The sequence below is a fragment of the Indicator indicator genome, chromosome 10 (genome assembly GCF_027791375.1).
Source record: "Indicator indicator isolate 239-I01 chromosome 10, UM_Iind_1.1, whole genome shotgun sequence".
Lineage (NCBI taxonomy): Eukaryota > Metazoa > Chordata > Aves > Piciformes > Indicatoridae > Indicator > Indicator indicator.
In genome coordinates this window covers 15904908-15924469 of record NC_072019.1, presented here as the reverse complement: position 1 = coordinate 15924469, position 19562 = coordinate 15904908, and the positions used below count along the sequence as shown (strand labels likewise).

The 19562-nt window shown below is 43.1% G+C and overlaps 1 protein-coding gene across 4 annotated transcripts in view; it reads left to right on the top strand.

Annotated features, from left to right (window-relative positions):
- The first annotated feature begins 918 nt into the window (after positions 1 to 918).
- SMG7 (SMG7 nonsense mediated mRNA decay factor) overlaps positions 919 to 19562 on the top strand; it is a 34722-nt gene continuing 16078 nt past the window's right edge. For all 4 annotated transcript variants that reach the window (XM_054384495.1, XM_054384494.1, XM_054384493.1 and 1 more), the window contains exons 1-10: positions 919 to 986; positions 1939 to 2071; positions 5350 to 5521; positions 7167 to 7238; positions 8245 to 8395; positions 9332 to 9467; positions 12545 to 12707; positions 14672 to 14828; positions 18516 to 18586; positions 18875 to 18935. In XM_054384495.1, coding sequence (XP_054240470.1) covers positions 934 to 986; positions 1939 to 2071; positions 5350 to 5521; positions 7167 to 7238; positions 8245 to 8395; positions 9332 to 9467; positions 12545 to 12707; positions 14672 to 14828; positions 18516 to 18586; positions 18875 to 18935 — 1169 coding nt within the window. In that variant the 5' untranslated portion in view covers positions 919 to 933. The remainder of the gene's footprint in view (positions 987 to 1938; positions 2072 to 5349; positions 5522 to 7166; positions 7239 to 8244; positions 8396 to 9331; positions 9468 to 12544; positions 12708 to 14671; positions 14829 to 18515; positions 18587 to 18874; positions 18936 to 19562) is intronic.

Sequence of the window (19562 nt, the reverse complement as noted above, 5' to 3'; positions counted from 1 at the left end):
TGCAGTACTGCCTAAATACTGACAGTGTTGGCTTGAGGGACTGTCATGCTTAGCATCCCTTGATGGATTTGATTATTTTTTTCGGACTCTGGGACTTTTTCTACATTCATCCAGTGCCAAGAAATTCTGGTGCTTAATGACTTAGTACCAGCCTTGGTAGAGTTAGATAATGGTTGAACACAATGATCTTAAAGGCCTTTTCCAACCAAAATGATTCTATGATTCTGGGACTTGTGGAGAATCATTTCCTATCTGATTGTTGTTTCTAACTTGCCAGCAGGAACACAACTGTGCACATACCTAGTTCTTTTGTTCTCCTGACTGATCAGTGACCAGTTAATCCCCAGTCCCTCTGTAGTTCTTGTGTTACGTTTTTCTGATGAATCTGTGATAAAAAATGCTTTTTGGCATTGGATCATAGAATGGTTTGGGTTGGAAGGAACCTTAGAGATCATCTAGTTCCAACCTCCCTGCCATGGGCAGGAATACCTCCTACTAAACCAGGTTGTTCAAGGCCCCATCCAACCTTGCTTTTGAATGCTTCCAGGCTTGGAGCCTCCACAACTTCTCTGGGCAACCTGTTTCAGTGCCTCCCCATCCTCACGGGAAGAATTTCCTCCCAACGTCTAATCTAAATTGAGCTGCTTCCAGTTTGAGGCTATTGCACCTTGTTCTGTCACTACCTGCCTTTCTAAAAAGTTCCTCTCCAGCTCTCCTGTAGGATGCCCTCTTCAAATACCAGAAGGTTCAGTAATATCTTACACTGCGCTATGTTCTCTTCATTGGTGGGAGAGTGAAAAATGAGTTGGAATAATAGTTCCTAAGTCTGTGTTTACCAAAGCTATTGTTTTTCTTTTTTGTTGCTCAGATTCGAAGCTGGGTCCAGCAGAAGTCTGGACATCCAGACAGGCTCTACAGGACTTATATCAGAAAATGCTAGTGACTGATTTGGAATATGCTTTAGATAAAAAAGTGGAGCAGGACCTGTAAGTACCTCAATAAACTTGTATATATATGTGTCATCTGGGCTGCTGAGCAGGAAACACTGAGACTTTCAGAAGAGCAAATAATTCCTATGAAACGGGTGTCTTCTTTCCTTTAAAATGAGAGCTGTGCTGTGGTGGATGCACTGCACAGTCGATGAAAAGCATTCAGTATGTTATCATTTTACTTCTGACTGCTATGTCATGGAGGGGTGGGTTTTGGTGAGCCATGTGGAAGGGAAGAGGGGAAAAACCATCGTTTCTCTGTGCTGTCATGGGAGGGCTGAAGTTTGGAGTTCACAGAAAGGGGAAAACTTGTGCCATGTAATCATTTGGAGCTTTGAGCAAGGTCTTGCAGGAATTGATTAACTGCCCAAGACCTTCACCTTAAACAGTCTGAGGTAGAGGGCTGGGCAGAAGGAGCAGTAGGTGGAGACAACTTTTCAACTTGAACCATGAACACCCCAGTATCAATGGAAGATTCTGATGGGTTCTCTCCATACCTGGAGTCCCTTGTCTGTTATTTAAGGTACACTCATGAATTGGAACAGATGTCATTAAGAGAAGCATGTGGTTCTTCCAGCACTCTGAGGGAAGCAAGATGTCCTGTCCATGCCTCCAGAAGCTGAATGTTTTTTGAACTTCTATACCCTACATTTGGAATTTCTATACCCTACATCTTATTTTCAGAAGAGGGAGCTATGAGTCCTAAAACAGAACAAATACAAGCAGATACTAATGCTGTTAGTGTTAACTGTGTTGTATGAGGATCTAGTTCCCTAGTTCTGAGAGATGAGGAAAGGTGGTTCCTCTCTATTGAACATAATTTCTTATCTGAGTGCTATGTTCATTTCCCTGTCTGAATCTGTGTAATAAAATAGTTCTTTGCTGTTGCTTGTGCCATCTGCCAAACATACTTCCAAAGTAAGAAAGAAAATGTTTCTTCTATTTTCAGTTGGAACCATGCCTTTAAAAATCAGATCACGACGCTGCAGGGTCAGGCGAAAAATAGAGCAAATCCAAATCGAAGTGAAGTTCAGGCGAACCTCTCTCTGTTCTTAGAGGCAGCTAGTGGCTTCTACACACAGGTGAGTGGCAAAATATACAGTGGCTGTGGGATATTTGGGTAGTCTGGAAGCAAATGTGCTTCGGCTTTAAGATTAAGACCTCCTGTGCTGCACCATCAGCTGATCATGACAGGTGAACTCCAATGTCATAGCAGCCTGTAATGTCATTGAGGAAGGGTGTTAGGATCAGTTCTAGGTAGGTAAACTCTCTTTCCATAGCATAGGAAACTATTGCTATGTTGATTCACAGATTCATTCATTTATAGATTCATAGAATGGTTTAGGTTGGAAAGAACCTTAAAGATCATCTAGTTTCAACCCTCTTGCCATAGGCAGGGACACCTCCACTAGACCAGTTTGCTCAAGGCCTCATACAACCTGGCCTTGAGCACCTCCAGGAAGGGGGCATCCACGACCTCCCTGGGCAACCTGTTCCAGTGTCTCACCACCCTCACTAAAAATTTCTTTCTAATCTCCAGTCTAAATCTGTCCTCCTCAAGCTTCAATCCATTCCCTCTCATCCTATCACTAGAAGCCTTTGTAAAAAGTCCTTCCTCGGCTTTCTTGTAGCCACTTTTAGTTACTGGAAGGCTGCTATAAGGTGTCCCCAGAGCTGCCTTTTCTCTGGGCTGAACAGCCCCAACTTTCTCAGGCTGTCACCATAGGGGAGGTTCTCTAGCCCCCAATCATCTTTGTGGCCCTCCTCTGGACTTTGATAAGAAAAAGTGTATTGCTGAGTGCTCCTGAGGTAAGGATCTTTTGCAAGATTTTCAGTTAATTGCAAGAGATGTAATTTCTAGTCATGTGTCTATGCCTTACTTGTAGCTTGTAGATGATGAACAAAAGAGTCAGTGTGTGATAATGGCCTTAATAAAGATAACTTGCATTTCTTTCCTTTTTCCCCCCTTTTTTACTGTATGCTTCAGCAGCATTGTCACTGTTGAATCCTCTGTCTCAAGTAGTGCTCTCAACTCTGCCATGGCTGGCTTGCACCGTGCTTGGGTTACAAGATGTATAGTAGCTCATTCTTACTCTGTCAGTTCCTGTGTTGATTCTGAACCTCTGCAAGACAACCTCAGGTTCTTTTCCAGAACCTGTGTGATTATCTCTTTATTTTCTCTCCCTCTGGTATTGTCTTTTGGAAAGCTTTGTATTAAAAGCATTCATTTTGACAGGCCATGTCATGGTTGCCAAGTGTTTTCTACTGTCTTTACCGTTTGACTTGCAAAAGCCTCATTCTTCCCTGCAGTGTATCAGGGAATTTTGCTCTTTTTGTGTATGACACCCCAGACTGAGTCGTCTTTCTCTTGTTCGCTGTGATGTTAATTGTCCCATTTTCAGTCTCTAAAGATTTTGCTCAGGCAAGATACCTGCTCTTTAACTGCAAAGCCTGTGTAAGTGACACCTTTGAAAGAGAGCAAGAATTCTCCTAATGCAATGTGTTGGGGAAGACGTCAAGTTTCTCTTTTATCCAGCTTTCATCCGTGAGATCACTCTCGTTTGGGGATTTTCATCTAGTGTCTAAAAGACAGCAAAAAGGGAGGGAGGTGTAACACAAACCTTCTTCTGCAGCAAGCAGAAGCACCTCATTGCATGTTTAGCATTTGACAGAGCATGCATCTCTGTAAGTCTGGGTGTTCTTTATGCCTGTGTCTGGATGTAGAACTGCAGGTCTGTCGTATTTGGAGACTGAGGATGTTCCCAGCTGGGAGAAAGTCTGTCAGTTTTTATTTGCATTTTTAACCCTGGAACGTGGTGGAATGCACTCTTTCCATGCTGCATGGTTACTTCAGAAGAACTAATTACAAAATCACAGAATATCTTTGGTTAGAACAGACCTTCAAGATCATCTAGTCCAACCTTTGCCCCAGCACTGCAAGGTCACCACTAAACCATGTCTCTAAAACATAATTAGAATGGTAAAGATCAGGTTTTCCTTCCATCAGCTTTTGAGATATTTGATGAAGTAGCTGATGCCCTCGCTTTTGGATGAGTCACTCTTTCAGCACATTTACTGACAACTCAGGCACCGAGCTGCTGGCCACTATTGCCTCATGTTGCCTACAACCTTGGTTTTTTTCTGGCTTCTCTCTAAAGTTTAAGGCAAGGTAGTGCTTTTTCTTACTTGGAGCAAACTGCTTTGGAAAAGAATGGCATTCTTTTCCATTTTTTTCAAAGAATGGTGCCACTTCATCAAAAAGAAAATAAGACTTTGCTCTGGGGTGTCCTACTTTAAAAACAAACAAACAAAAACCCCAAACCAAACCAAAAACCAAACTAACTAAAAACAACATATAAAACAAACAAATTAAAAAATCAAACACTAAAACTTCCAAACAAAAGAAGACCTCCAGAAAACACAACAAAACTTGCAGATGTTCTGACAGTCAGTCTCCACTGATGTAACCCAGGGAGTTTGTGGATGCCACATCCCTGGAAGTGTTCAAGGCCAGGCTGGATGATGCCTTGAGCAACCTGGTCTAGTGGAAGGTGTTCTTGCCCATGGCACGGTGGTTGGAATGAGATGATCTTTAAGGTCCCTTCCAACCCAAACTATTCCACGAATCTATAATAATTTATGCATCCTAGGAATTGAGTTGTTTATGAGTTCGGGATGCAGAGGTCCTTCTTACTGAAGTAAAACTGATTTTCATGGTTCTGAGCAAAATAATTCGGCATGAATCATAATGACTTCCTTATAGAGAATGTAGCAGAGGTATGAAGCCATGCCTGGAGTCCAGTTCTATCTCTCTTAAAGTGAGGAGCCCAAGAAAATGCTGGAAAGAGTCCAGCAGAGGCTATGAAGATGATGAAGGGACTGGAGCACCTCTGTGAGGAGGAAAGGCTGAGGCACATCAGGCAGGAAGAGCTAAAGGGTGGGGATCAGGAGGATGGGGCTGGATTCTTTACAATGGTACCTGGTGCAAGGCACAAACTGGAACCTGGGAGGTTCCATATGAACAGGAGGAGAAAATTCTTTCCTGTGGGGGTGCTGGAGCCTTGGAGCAGGCTGCCTAGAGAGGCTGTGTAATTTCCTTCTCTGGAGAGATTCCAAACCAACCTGGACATTGTAATTCTAGGCAACCTGCTGTGGGTGCCCCTGCTTTAGCAGGAGGGTTGGACTGGATGATCTCCAGAAGTCCCTTCCAACCCCCCACCATGCTGGGATTCTGCTTAGCCTGGACTTGTTCACTGCAAAGTTGTTAGCTAATCCAATCTTCCCAGTGATGCTGTTTTGTCCATTGTTTGAGTGCTTTTCTGATTCTCTCACTGCTGCTAAGCTGGACCTGTTTTTCTAGTTATTACAGGAATTGTGCACAGTTTTTAATGTCGACTTGCCATGTCGTGTGAAGTCTTCCCAACTGGGAATCATTAGCAATAAACAGACGCACACCAGCGCCATAGTGAAGCCGCAGTCTAGCTCCTGCTCATACATCTGCCAGCACTGCCTTGTCCATCTGGGAGATATTGGTGAGTTTGAGGGGAAAAAGATGTTGGGCATTGACTTCAGCCTTCATGAAAAGGGATCTGTGCATACCATGGACAACTGCTAGATGAGTAATCATTAGCTGAGTGGAATATTGGAGTGGCTCCAGAGGAGGCCCATGAAGAAGCTGGAGCACCTCTTTAATGGGAACAGGATGGGAGAGTTGGGTCTGTTCTGCTTGGAGAAGAGAAGGTTCTGGGGAGACCTTACAGCAGCCTTCCAGTACCCAAAGGGGGCTACAAGAAAGCTGGGAAAGGACTTTCTACAAGGTGATAGGATGAGAGGGAATGGATTGAAGCTGGAAGAGGGCAGATTTGCACTGGAGATTAGGAAGAAATTCTTTACAGTGCGGGTGGTGAGACACTGGAACAGGTTGCCCGGGGAGGTCCTGGATGCCACCTCCCTGGAAGTGTTCAGGGCCAGGTTTTATGAGGCCTTGAGCAGCCTGGTCTAGTGGAAGGTGTCGCTGCCCATTAGGGGGGTTAGAAATAGATAATCTATAAGGTTCTTTCCAACCCAGACCATTCACTGATGTTTCTATAATTGTATATTTGGTGATTGCTGTAGGGGGAAAAGTCTGGAAAATAATGCTGTTGGACTTTTATAGTGTGTTACACATTAACATGTGGAGACAGTTAATCACTAGCTTTCTAGTGATTTGCTAGAATCTGTCTTCTAGCATACTAATGATGTTATAGCTCATAGGCATAGTGACATGTTGAGACCAGTAACTGTTACAAAATCTCGTTGCATCAGGCTGCTGTACTCCATTTGACAACACTGCTTGAAAACCATAGAATCATTTTAGTTGGAAAAGACCTTTAAGATCATTGAGTCCAACCATTTATCTAACTCCACTTTAAATACAAAGGCAACAGGTAGAAATCCAACCTTCCATAAACAAGATTTCCTTTCTACATGAATTTCAACAGGTTTATTTCCTTGCTGATTAGAGTAGAACTATGAAGTTCCCTTTTAACAGGTCTCTGCATCTGCTCTTAGAACAACCTTAAAGTAGATCTAATTGGTGATTGACAAAAATATTTGTAGTTCTCTGCATGTGATGTTATTGGCACAGCATCTTTCTAAATTTCTGGAGAGCAGGAGGCTGAGGGGAGAGCTTCTGAAGCTTTACGACTTCCTAAAAGGAAGTTGGAGCCAGGTGGGGATCAATCTCTTCTCCCTAGTAAAAAGTGATAGGACAAGAGGAAATGGCCTCAAGTTGCACCAGGGGAAGTTTAGGTTGGATATTAGAAGAAACTTCTTCACTGAAAGGGTTCTCAAAGACTTGAACAGGCTCCCCAGGGAGGTGGTTGAATCCCCATCCCTGGAGGTGTTTAAAAGAGGCAGAGATGTGGTGCTGAGGGCCATGGTTTAGCACCAGCCTTGGTGGTGTTAGGTAAGCATCAAACTTGGTAGGGTTAGAGAGTGGTTGGACTTGATGATCTTGTTTTTTCAACATCCAATTCTATGATTCTGTAAGAGCTGATAAGCAGTGACATAGCATCTGAGGCAAAACAACCACCTCTAAATTAAATGCAGAATAATAAAATGCTCTCCAGGTTAACTGGAGAGTTCAGGAGAGTTGAATTTTATTCCTCAACTTCTTTTTTGTTGTTGTTTTCTTAGCTCGCTACAGGAATCAGACCAGCCAGGCAGAGTCTTACTACAGACATGCAGCTCAGCTTGTCCCTTCTAATGGTGAGTCTGGGATACCCTTTAGGTTCATGATTCCAAAGGAAGATTTGAGGTATTGCTTTTCTTGTATGGCAGATGGAAACTTGGGATTTTATGTAAAACCTCTCTCTCCAAGTACCCCAAACAATGGTGCAACAAAGGCTTACTCATCAGTAAATCATTTAAATAATAACTATTTGCCTGATCTATGTCATTTGTCTTGTTTGTTTCTGTGGAAGATTTAGGAGCAAAAAAGGTAATGCTCAAGGCTTTGCTGTTGCTGTGTTAATTACACTGGTTTAGATTTGTATGTTACAAAGTACAATTAATGAAAACTTGCCTACCACTAGTGGGTTTTTTGTTTTATTGTTTGTTCACATGCCAGTTTATAAAGTTTGGTAGCTAAAATTGTAAATTTAGTAGCCCTAATGCTAATTAAGGTCATCTTTATTTAGTTAAGGAACCTTGCTGTTAGTTGTTGGCTTACAGTGGTTTAAAATGTGGAGATGGTGAGAGAAGAATAAATAATTTTTGAGCCAGGCTTCTGAAACCAGGAATTCAACTTTTTTTATTCTAACAGAGAAATACTTCATATTCTAACTGTAAAATTTTTATTCTTTAAGCAAAAAAGATGAACATTTGTTGGCAGATTTGCCTCATGGGGTAAATTATGTCCAGATAGATGAAGATAAATATGTTGGTGATGAAATCCTGGTTTTGACAGTATCTTCTTATTTGGTCTAAAATCTTCTGCTATATTTGTTTGGTTTTCAAGTATGTGTGTAAAAAGAAACCCAAAACCAAACACAAAAGCCCACATCCATCTTCCACCACCCTGCCAAAAAATGCTGCACCACAAATTCAGAAGCTTTTTCATGTGAGTGGTGCTGATATGAGCCTGGAGTAGAATGGTCAGCAGATGAACCTGAACCTAGTTTGTTGAAGCATTTATGACCTTGTGCTCCTTTTTCAAGTGACCACGATTTATTCCATGACAACTTGTTGGACAAATTGTCTTTTTCTCCCTTAGGTCAGCCTTATAATCAGTTGGCTATTCTAGCTTCCTCCAAAGGAGACCACTTGACCACAATTTTCTACTACTGCAGAAGCATTGCTGTGAAGTTTCCTTTCCCAGCTGCCTCCACTAACCTACAAAAAGCACTTTCTAAAGCACTGGAAAGGTAAGACTAAGCAAAATGTATTTCTGCTCTGATGAGATGGAAGAAATTTCTTCCAACTGTAGCTGCCTTGTCAGAAGTAATTCATATTTGGTAGTAGAAACAGGTGTTCCTGAATCTAGTGGTATCTTGGGCCGAGAAGGCAAATGGTTTTCTGGGGTGCATTCAGAAAAGTGTGGCCAGAAGCAGGTCGAGGTTCTTCTCCCCCTCTACTCTCCCCTGTTAAGGCCATATCTGGAGCACTGTGTCCAGTTCTAACATCCCCAGTTCAAGAGAGACAGGAAACTACTGGAGAGAGCCCAGTGGAGAGCCACAAAGATGCTGATGGGCCTGGAGCATCCTGTGAGGATGAAAGGCTGAGACATGTTGGGCTGTTTAGCCTGGAGAAGAGCAGCTGAAGAGGGGATCTGATTCATGCTGATCAATGTCTAAAGGGTGAGGGGGCAAAAGGATGGAGCCAGACTCTTTTCAGTGGTGGCCAGTGACAGGACAAGGGGCAGTGGGCACAAACTAACTCAGGAGGTTCCATCTGAACAGGAGGAAAAGCTTTTTTGCTGTGAGGGTGCTGGAGCAGGCTGTCCAGAGAGGCTATGGGGTTGTCTCCTGGAGAGATTCCAAACTCACCTGGACATTTTGATCCTGGGCAACCTGCTGTGGGTGACTCTGCTTTAGCAGGGGGTTGGCCTAGATGATCCCGGGAGGTCCCTTCCAACCCCCATTGTCCAGTCAGAGCCTCCTTACACATGTATGGAACAAAGAATAGTTTGTGCCTGGGATGCTCCTGAGTGTGAATGGTGAATGTAGGAAATGAGCATGTTGTGCAAGCAGCTTTGCATGGATGTTCTTTCTTCCTTGATCTCCATAGACAAGGCCTGTAATGTTATGTGCAGCTGTGTCCCGTACAGAGACTGACGCTGGGTGTTTCTGTTCTGAATGTAGTCGTGATGAGGTGAAGACTCGATGGAGCGTGTCTGACTTCATCAAGGCATTCATAAAATTCCATGGCCATGTGTACCTGAGTAAGAGCTTGGAGAAGCTGAGCCCTCTTCGAGAAAAGCTGGAGGAACAGTTCAAGGTTAGTTCTGACAAGACAGTAATTAGTGTATTGAGAAGGGTATTTTTAGCAACTGAGTTCTGAAATTAGAGTCCAGTAATAACTTCCAGATATGCTAAAATGAAGGAAGTTCCAGCAGGCAGTTATGGGAGGTTTGCAGGGTAGCTAACACCAGGTGTTCTGTTGACTTTCCATTTGACATATGCTGTGTTATTGGTGGAGATAACTGTAGTCACTGATTTATCTTTATGTTCTGCTCTTTCACCTAGTTGATTCTGGGATACCTGTGAAAAGCACTTGATTCATCTGGGAAGCCTTTGGCTCAGTTGCTTAAGGAATTTTGAGAGCTTCATTTTTTGGATGGTGTTCATTCAGTCCTGCTGGTTATTCAGGCTGCTTTTCATCTCCCTCAGACAACCAGCCTTTCCTGTTAGTGGTTTGCCTTTAAAAACAGTGTTCCAGTACAGCTTTAACTTATGTGTAGACTGCAGCTATTCAGAATACCTTTCCTCTGGAGAATCCAGGTGTACCCATTAATTATGATGCCAGCTCATGAAGTTGGACAATATAGCAAAGATTGAGACAAAGAGAATTTTGTAAGGTATTTAGACAAGATAGTATAACATCAAAGTGATTGTTACCTTGAATACTGCATCCAGTTCTGGTGTCCCCATCATAAGAAGGACATGGAACTGTTGGAGCGATTCCAGAGGAGGGCCACAAAGGTGCCAGGGGCTGGAGTACCTTTGCTATGAGGATAAGCTGAAGGATCTGGGATTGTTCAGCCTAGAGAAGACTCTGGGTGGGGACCTTATAGCTGCCTTCCAGTACCTGAAGGGATCCTACAGGAAGGCTGGAGAGGGACTTTTCCTAAGGCTGTCTAGTGATATAGGACAAAGGGAAATGTTTTTAATCTGAGGGGCAGTAGATTTAAACTGGATCTTAGGAAGAAGTTCTTCAGTACGAGGGTGGTGAGACTCTGGAACAGGTTGCGCGGGGAGGTTGTGGATGCTTTCTCTCTGGAGGTGTTCAAGGCCAGGTTGGGTGAGACCTTGAGCAGCCAAGTCTAGCTGAGAGGTGTCCATACATGGTAGGGACGTTGGAGTAGATGATCTCCAAGGTCCCTTCCAACCTGAGCCATTCTGTGATTGTTAACTGTTAGGTGTCTTTTGCAAACTGCTCTGCTTCAGCATCATTATTTGTGGTCAGTGCTTGGACTCAGAGGTCTTTTGCAACCAAGATGATTCTGTGATTCTGTAAATGAGCAGGTAGTGTGGATATGTATAACAGAGTAAATGTAGATGCTTTTCCAAATTAAGAAAGGAGGAGGAGATGTTAGCCATATAAAGAATTACAGATGTTCTTTCCATTGCCTCTTTGCATTGAATTGAGCTACTAGAGCTTGGTTCAAACATTCTTTAGAATAAAACAAATGCCAACTAATCTAACCCTACAAGTTATGAATTGTTTGAACTTTGAATGGGAGCTGCTTGAACCCTGGGAGTTAGTGATGTTGTTTCCAAAATTAAGTAATTGCATGTCTCTGTGCATGATGTTGACTGTTGAATGACTACTGCTTCTTCCACACTCTATACTCAATAATTGTGAGCATTACTCAGGCATGTGGAATAGTCTTTTTCTTCTGAACTGATCCACAGTGTTAAGAGACAGCTAATTGAACCCTGCTTTGTTGCTTAGATGACTCTCTTTGTTTATATTATGCAACATAAGAGTTAATTTACTAAGGGAACACCACCTCTGCATAAGAGTTAATTTACTAAGGGAACACCACCTCTGACTTCAGTGGGTTGACTGTGGATGTGAAATTGGCTGTATGGTGGATAATCATTGGTGGATAATTTGAACTTCGTGGTTGATTTTTTTTTTTTTACCTCTGAATGAGGAGAGTCATCACAGGGTAAGGAGTGTTTAGCCTTTTTTATGATTCTACTTCTGACAGCTCTGCCACTTCAGGCTGTGGAGTGCTTCTGAAATAAAAATCAGCATTGAACATGGAGTTCAAACCTGCTCCTGATGCTGGTTAATCCACCTCTCTTCAGACAGGGAGGCAAGTTGGTTGTGTAAAGGATATCTCCTTTTCTTCACAATGCTCAAAAAAAAAAAGTGTTAAAGTTTTTTTGTGTTTTTTTTTTTTCTGTTCAGAGAAAGGTGTCTTGCAGCATAGTTGGGGCTGTCCAGTCTGGAGAAAAGAAGGCTCCAGGGAGACTTCAGGGCAGCCTCCCAGTACCTGATGGGGCCTACAGGAACACTGAAGAGGGACTTTTTACAAGGGATTGTAGTGTCAGGGCAAGAGGGAATGGACTGAAGCTGGAAGAGGACAGATTGAGACTGGAGATTAGGAAGAAATTCTTTACAATGAGGGTGGTGAGACATTGGAACTGGTTGCCCAGGGAGGTCATGGAAGCCCTGTCCTTGGAGGTGTTCAAGGCCAGACTGGATGAGGCTTTGAGCAACCTGGTCTAGTGGAAGGTGTCCCTGCCGATGGGAGAGAGCTTGCAACTAGATGATCTGTAAGGTCCTTTCCAACCTAACCCATTTTCTGATCTATTATTTACTGAGATGCATTTGTAAATAGCTCTTGCTGGTTTAGTCTACTGTGGCGTCCCATGACCCCTGGAGTCAGACATGGAGTTAGTCTTTAATACATAACCATGCAGTCATTAGATTTGCCTGGGGTGGTTATTTGAAGTGTCACCTTCACCATGTTGTTTCTTTGAGAGGCTGAAAACTGCTATGGCTGTGCATCCCTCTGATTCTTGCAGTTGCGTTGCAGTGCTGTCATTGTTCATTAAAGCTGTGTTTGCTCTGAAAGAGAGCCATATCCAAGGGGGTGATGATTTGTTGTGTGTATGAGTTGATGTATGAGCAAAAACTTGGGCTTAAAAGCAGGCATCTGCCCATGTTCCCCTGGGAAACGCATTGCTGTGCTCACAGGGATGACCTGAACGTGAAATCTAGAATGAGTATTGCCTTAAGGCACAAGCATTTAGACAAACAGTGAAGTAGCAGCTACTAAACCTTTCCAGTGTTTGCTTTACCCTATAAAAATAAATCCTTTGTGCCTGTGTCTATTGCAGAGGTTGTTATTCCAGAAGGCCTTCAATTCTCAGCAGTTAGTCCATATTACTGTTATCAATCTGTTCCAACTGCATCACCTGCGAGACTTCAGCAATGAAACAGAGCAACACAGCTACAGCCAGGATGAGCAGCTCTGCTGGACACAATTATTGGCTCTCTTCAGTGAGTAGGAAAATGAATTGATTTTTGTATTTCTCTTTTGGCTTTGTATAGAATCCATCAAGTAATTTTGCTGTCGGTATCTAGCTTAATGGTTGTGTCAGGTAAGTAATGAGAACAGGCATTGTGGGAGGAAGTTAAGAGAGAAGGCAAGGGGCATGGTTTAGGGCCAGCCTTAACAGAGTTAGATAATGGTTGGACTCGATGATCTTAGAGGTCTTTACAAACCAAAACAATTCTATGATTCTCTAAGATGGTCCTAGAGGATCATTTGTCTACCAGTGCTAACAGTGGATTTGTGGGTTCTGGACTTAATCCTTTTGAATCACAGAATCTCAGGCTGGTTTGGGTTGGATGAGACCTTAAAGATCATCTAGTTCCAATCCCCCTGCCATGGGCAGGGACACCCCCTGCTAGACCAGGTTGCTCAAGGCTCCATTCAGCCTGGCTCTGAATGCTTCCAGGCTTGGAGCCTCCACAGCTTCTCTGGGCAGCCTGTTCCAGTGCCTCACCACCCTCATAGGGAAGAATTTCTTCCTGATGTCTAATCTGAATCGAGCTTCTTTCAGTTTGAAGCCATTGCCCTATGTCCTGTCACTCCATGCCTCTGTAAAAAGTCCCTCTACAGCTCTCTTGTAGCCCCCTTTAAATCCTGGAAGGCTGCTCTAGAGTCTCCCTTTAGCCTTCTCTTCTCCAGATTGAACTCAAGTCTCTCAGGCTGTGTTCATAACAGAGGTGTTCCAGCCCTCTGATCATGTTTGTGGCTTCCGCTGCACCTGCTCTGAACAGTTCCATATTCTTCTTGTGTTCGAAACTCCAGAGCTGGACACAGGACCCGAGGTGGGATCTCACCAGAGCAGAGCGTACTTCCCTTGTACCTAGTGTAACACTAACAGTTACTCAAGCTTCCCCTGCCTGCAGTTCCTAGTATGAAGGAAAGTGTTACAGATCTCAGCATATTTTTCCTGTTTCCTGGAAGAACGTTTTAACTTGGGTATCAAGTAGGACCTACCTTGTCAGTGGGTAGTACTGCACGTGAGGGTCTGTTCTTCAGCTGGCCACAGTGTGCTTCGAGTTGCTTTGAATGGAGCTAGTTCTGATTCAACAGAACTGAAGTTGAAGCTGACTGAACCTCAACTGCTCTTATGCCCTTGAGAATATCAATTAGGAGATAAGTGGGAGTGCAGAGCATTTTACACTCTAGCTGCATAATGATTTGCTTAACCTGATTGAGCCCATGGTTAGCTTGGGCTTGTTCATAAACACATTTCTGAACAGCTGAATTTCTCCAGATTCCAGCCTGGAGTTAATTCTTGAAAGCATCATGGTCACACTGGTGTAATCAGTGCTTCACAGCATGTGTGTCCTAACAGGTCTGAGCTGGCTGCTTGCCTGCAGAGCTAGCTGCAGTGGATTTGTGTGCCTGCTGACCTAGGAAAGTGGGTACAATGCAGATAGATAGTTGGGTTGATAATTTCTAGTAAATGAATGAATGAATACGGCTTGTCTCACTGGATTTTGTTCATTTGCCAAAATGATTTCCCCTACGCTGATCAGTTTTAAGACTCAGCTTGGCAGGTTGCTGGGTCTTCCCATTTTAACTACACTATCACCAAGAAAGGTTGGACCCAGATGATCCTTAGGGTCACTTCCAACTTGGCATTCTATGTTTTACCATGATACTTCAAATGGAAAGGGGGAAAACCCACCAAGGTTCTGCTTTATGGTTGAAAACTTTATTGAAAAACAAACACACACAAAAAACCAGCCCACACCAAACAACAACAACAAAACCCCCCTTAATCTCTAAAAATCCACCAGCAGATCAGAAACTATGTTGTTTTGTTCTAAAGAACTAGCTCTTAAAAATAGAGGTTTCTGGGTGGAATGTGTTTGGTTAGGTTATTTGTCAAACTTTCAAGTGTCATTTGCTCATCATTTGGCTTTGTTTCCTGCTCTGTTCCTAGTGTCCTTTCTTGGAGTTCTGTGCAAGTGTCCTTTACAAAATGACTACCAGGAGGACTCTGGAGCTGCATATCCTCTTCCAGCTGTGAAAGTTTCAATGGACTGGCTGAAACTTCGGCCCAGTGTTTTCCAGGAGGCAGTGGTGGATGAAAGACGGTAGTGAGTGTTCATCTTTCTTTTGATCCATTTGAGTGCATGAAGTAATAACTGATGATTCCTACAGAGTAATGGGAAAAGCAATTATATATTGCATTATTAGACATCAAAATGACAGAGAATGTGATGTGCTTAAAAAGTTGATGAAACAAAACAGTAGTCTCGGGGGCTACCTGAAGCAAATTAAGTGTTTTAATTTAGGTTTGTGTTTAACTTTAGTTTGTTTTGGTTTGTTTGTTTCCATGAGAGTTATCTACTTTATAATGTCTGACTTTAGCCTAACTACTGAATGTACCCTTCCTCTCATTTTTTCTCAGATTTCTCAAGGTAGGTGGCAGGAGAACACTTGACTTCATTTCATGCTTTAAGCCATCTCTTGGGCAGTGTTGGAATCCAGTTTTCCTGGCTCATCATCTAAGAATAAAATTGAATTTTGTAGAATGAAATTTAAGTGCCGACACAGGCATTACTATTCTGGCCTGTTGCTTTGGTTTTTCACTTCTGCCTCTGATCTCATAAATTTAGGCTTAAATAGTTGAAAACTCGTCAACATTTTTCATAGGCTGTTAACCTTTCATGAATTATGGCAACCCTACCAGAAAAGTGTTACTGACCTGTAAGATGCTTTTTCAGAGCAAAGTGACTGTTACTGACACAGTTGGAAAAGTATTTTTCCTAGGATGGCCACTTTAAGGAACACAGTGTGAAACAGCTTGGTTAGCTGAACTTACGCCATGTGCCACAGTGGTTTCAGCACTCTCTTGGCAGTGTGCTGCAAGATGAGATTCTAGCCAAGGCTCACATTTTCTGTACATTAATGTATAGGGAGCAGGGGGCTCTAAAACCTCATTTTGCTAAATGAGTAATAAGATTTGTTCAAATATGTACAATACCTAAAGCTCTGGAGCTTTGGGAACTTAAATTCCAGAGCTTCTGGAGGCAGGATTAAGGAAGAGTTCACAAATTGTTTTGAGATGGTAATGAGTATTAGCGTGTGCATGTTCTGAAGGAAGGTGTTAGATCATTGTAACCTTCTCTGTTAAAATACTGGTTTAAAGTAGTCTTTGCAGAGAGTAGATAGGGGCAGTACTTACAGAACATCAGAATGAATCTTCAGGTGTGAATGTCTGTGTTGAGTTAGGCAGAGTAGGCCCTTCTGCCAATGAAACTATCAGACTCTACAAGCAACATGCTTGTTTTTCAATTTGTGACATAACGTGACGCGCTCAGATACTCAGTGCACAAAAGAGTTGTGAACTGGGCAGCAAACAGCTGTAAAATGCAGAGGTGGACCTGAAGAGAAAGTAAAATACTGCTAAGATTTGTGAAAAGACGCAGAAGTGAGTGCGCATTACATTTGTTGTTTCTAAAATGGCCGTACGGGTGTCCGTCTTCCACACTGCTTGCAAAGATGAGAGTTTTCTTTTTATTTCTCCTGCAAGATCCTGATGAAAGTCATTCATTGTAGACTGTACATGTTAGCTTTGTTAGCCTCTGTTTAATAATGTGATCATAGAACGGTTTGGATTGGAAGGGACCTTAAAGAACTTCTAGTTCCAAGCCCCTGCCATGGGCAGGGACATCTCCTACTAGACCAGGTTGTTCAAGGTCCCATCCAGCCTGGCTTTAAACACTTCCAGTATCAGAGCCTCCACAACTTCTCTGGGCATCCTGTTCGAGTGTTTCACCATCCTCACGTGGAAGAATCTAAACTGAACTTCTTCCAGTTTGAAGCTCTGGTCCTGCCATGCCTTTGTAGAACATCTCTCCCCAGCTCTCCCATAGCCCCATTTAAATCCTGGAAGGCTGCTCCTAAGGCCTTCCTGTAGCCACCTTCTCCAGGCTGAAGAACCCAAGCTCTTTCAGCCTGTTGTCATAGGAGAGATTCTCCAGCCCTCTCCCTCTGAGCTTCTGATGTCTGTTTTATATTGAAGTTTCCCTTCTTCTGCATTCATATTTAATTGGTTCCATTACTCTATTTTAAACTTTCAGTTGTTCCCACTCTATGCTTGTCATTTTCCTATGGATAATTAATCCAACCCCAAACTGAGCAGGCATCTGAAATGGGAAAGAAGTGTGTTTACCTAGAAAAGTAGAGAAATCCGAAGACAAGAACTAAGGACAGAAATGACTGGATCAATACTTGTGCATGCTCTTTGGAAATGAGTTTTCCAAACCTGCCTTGTAGTAGCCACGTTAGGTCTAGATCTTAATGTGTGTCACTACATTGCTGCTCTTTAGGGATCTCCTGTTGTGAAATCTCGTTATTTCAGATGTCGTGCAGGAAGATTGCAGTTTGCTGTAGGTTGCAACAGGCTGGCACTCTCCGTTTTTTACTCTTTCTGTTCCTTGTCAGTCATGGGAAGTAGCTATCGTTTAGTTGAGTGTAGGGAAAAGCACAATGTTTCCAGTCCCTGCAGCAGTGCAGGAAAGTGGCTGACCTCAGTCTTTCTCCAATCCAGGTGGTAGCTGGTGGCTGAAAGCCTTGCTGAGAGGAGGACAGATTGATTTCACTAACACCAAGCACAGTTGTCGCATTCCTAAAATAGCTTTGTGTTGCCTGTGTGGACTTGGTGCCCATCACTAAAGCAGAAAGATGCTTGGACTTTTTTGGGTTTTAAAAATGGAGAAACCAGCATTTTGGTGGCTATGCAATGATCATTGTGATGTTTAAATTATTTGCTCAAGGGCTTTTCAGTCACTGATTGTACTGGTGTTGCTATTGCAAGGTAGGGAGACTGCCAGTTAACATCTAGTTTAATGGTCTTACTCAGTGCAACCCTTACTTAGGCATTCCTGCCTTTCTGGTAACTTTCAATGCTGTGTTAGTTTGCAGAACTGAAGTACTTACATATGGCTGTTTGTTAATAATTTGTTTGACTTCCCAACTGATGAATTTGCTGTGCCTTGAGGGCAGTCAGCTTTGGACTGGAAAACATGGATTGCCAGCAGGTGCTCTGAACGTTTGTTCGTGCAGTAGGTTTATCTAATTAAATTTGTAGCAGGCTTTCTGATTTGCTGGATGATGAACACCATGCTATGAGAGCCTGACTTCCTTGGTAACTTCAGACTATCTCTTTAAAAATACAATTTCTTTCAAGACAGTGGTCTTTTCCCTGACACTTCAAAGAAACTTTGCCTTTTCTTGGCAGTCGGAGGACACAAATATGATCAGAGGCTACAATAGTTGGAGCTGTTCAGCCTGGTGAAGAGAAGGCTCTGGGGAGACCGTAGAGCCTACATTTCAGTATCTGAAGGGGACCTACAGGAAGGTTGGGGAGGGACTGTTTAGAAGGGCTTGTAGTGAATGGCCAAGAGGCAATGGTTTGAAACTGGAGCAGGGTAGATTTAGGTTGGATATCAGGAGGAAGCTCTTTACAATGAGAGTGGTGCAACACTGGAACAGGCTGCCCAGGGATATGGTTGAGGCCCTATCCCTGGAGTCGTTCAGCATCAGACTCTATGTGGCCTTGGGCCAGCCTGATGTAGTTGGAGGTGTCCTGGCTGACTGCAGGGGGCTTTGACAAGATGGCCTTTGAGGGTCCCTTCCAACCCAATGCAATCTGTGAATCTCTGAAATTAATTGAAGCTGTGACTGTCACATAAATCAGTGTTTTCTTGGTAAGGTGAATAGATTTCACATTTTGTAGCTTTCACTTACAGTTTATCTGTTTGTTTTCTCATTTCTAGCATATGGCCTTGGCTGATTTCTCTTCTAAACAGCTTCCAGCCTCATGAAGAAGATCTCTCCAGTAATAATGGTAATTCTGGTCTGTCCTGTGAAGAACTCAGAATGGGCATTGCAGATGAAGAGCAAATAAGAGAGCAAGATGTCTTCTAGTTTTAGTGCATATGAACACCCTGCAAATGCTGCTTTCTTGTGTTGGGTAGACCAGGCTCTTCTTTATCATTCTCAGATTGCAGGGTGCACCAGTACAATTGAGCATGTTACTAGAAGTCTTTATGCATAGTGACCTTGCTGAGGTATCTATGATCCTGTTCTCAGTGCTTTCATGCTTGCTTAATGCTGTTTACTGTCTGTTCACCAGCAACCCCTCTTCCAGAAGAATTTGAGTTGCAAGGATTCTTGGCTCTGAGGCCCTCATTCAGGTGGGTGACAGCTGAAGGAGCCTGTACTCTTGCTGGTGTCACTACTTGGATGGACATTGTCCTGTTTTCTACAGTGTCTTTGTTGAAGAATACTTACTACTGAATGGACTGATGTAGCTATCTTCTCAAAACTGTAATAGACAATGTAGTAAAACTTGAGGGGAAGTCATGAGCTTATAGAATCAAAATAATTTTGCTTAGAAAAGACCTTTAGGATCTTTAAGTCAAATCATTAGTCCATCACTGTCAGGTCACCACTAAACCATGTCCCTCAGCATGACACCTACATGGCTTTTAAGTCCCTTTGGTGATGGGGACTCTACCACAGTTCTGAGCAGTCTGCTCCAGGCCTTTGCAATCCTTCTTGTTCCTAATACTCAATATACAGACTTCCACGGCACAACTTGAAGCCATTTCCTCTTGTCCTGTTGCTTCTTCCTTGTGAGAAGAGACCAACCACCACCCTGCTTCAGCCTCCTTTCAGGGAACTGTAGAGAGCCAGAAGATTTCCCCTCAGCCTCCTTTTACCAGGCTAAACAGCCCCAGTTCCCTCAGCTGCTCCTCACAGGACTTGTGCTCTAGACCCTTCACCAGCTTTGTTACCCTTCTCTGGACACAATCCAGCAC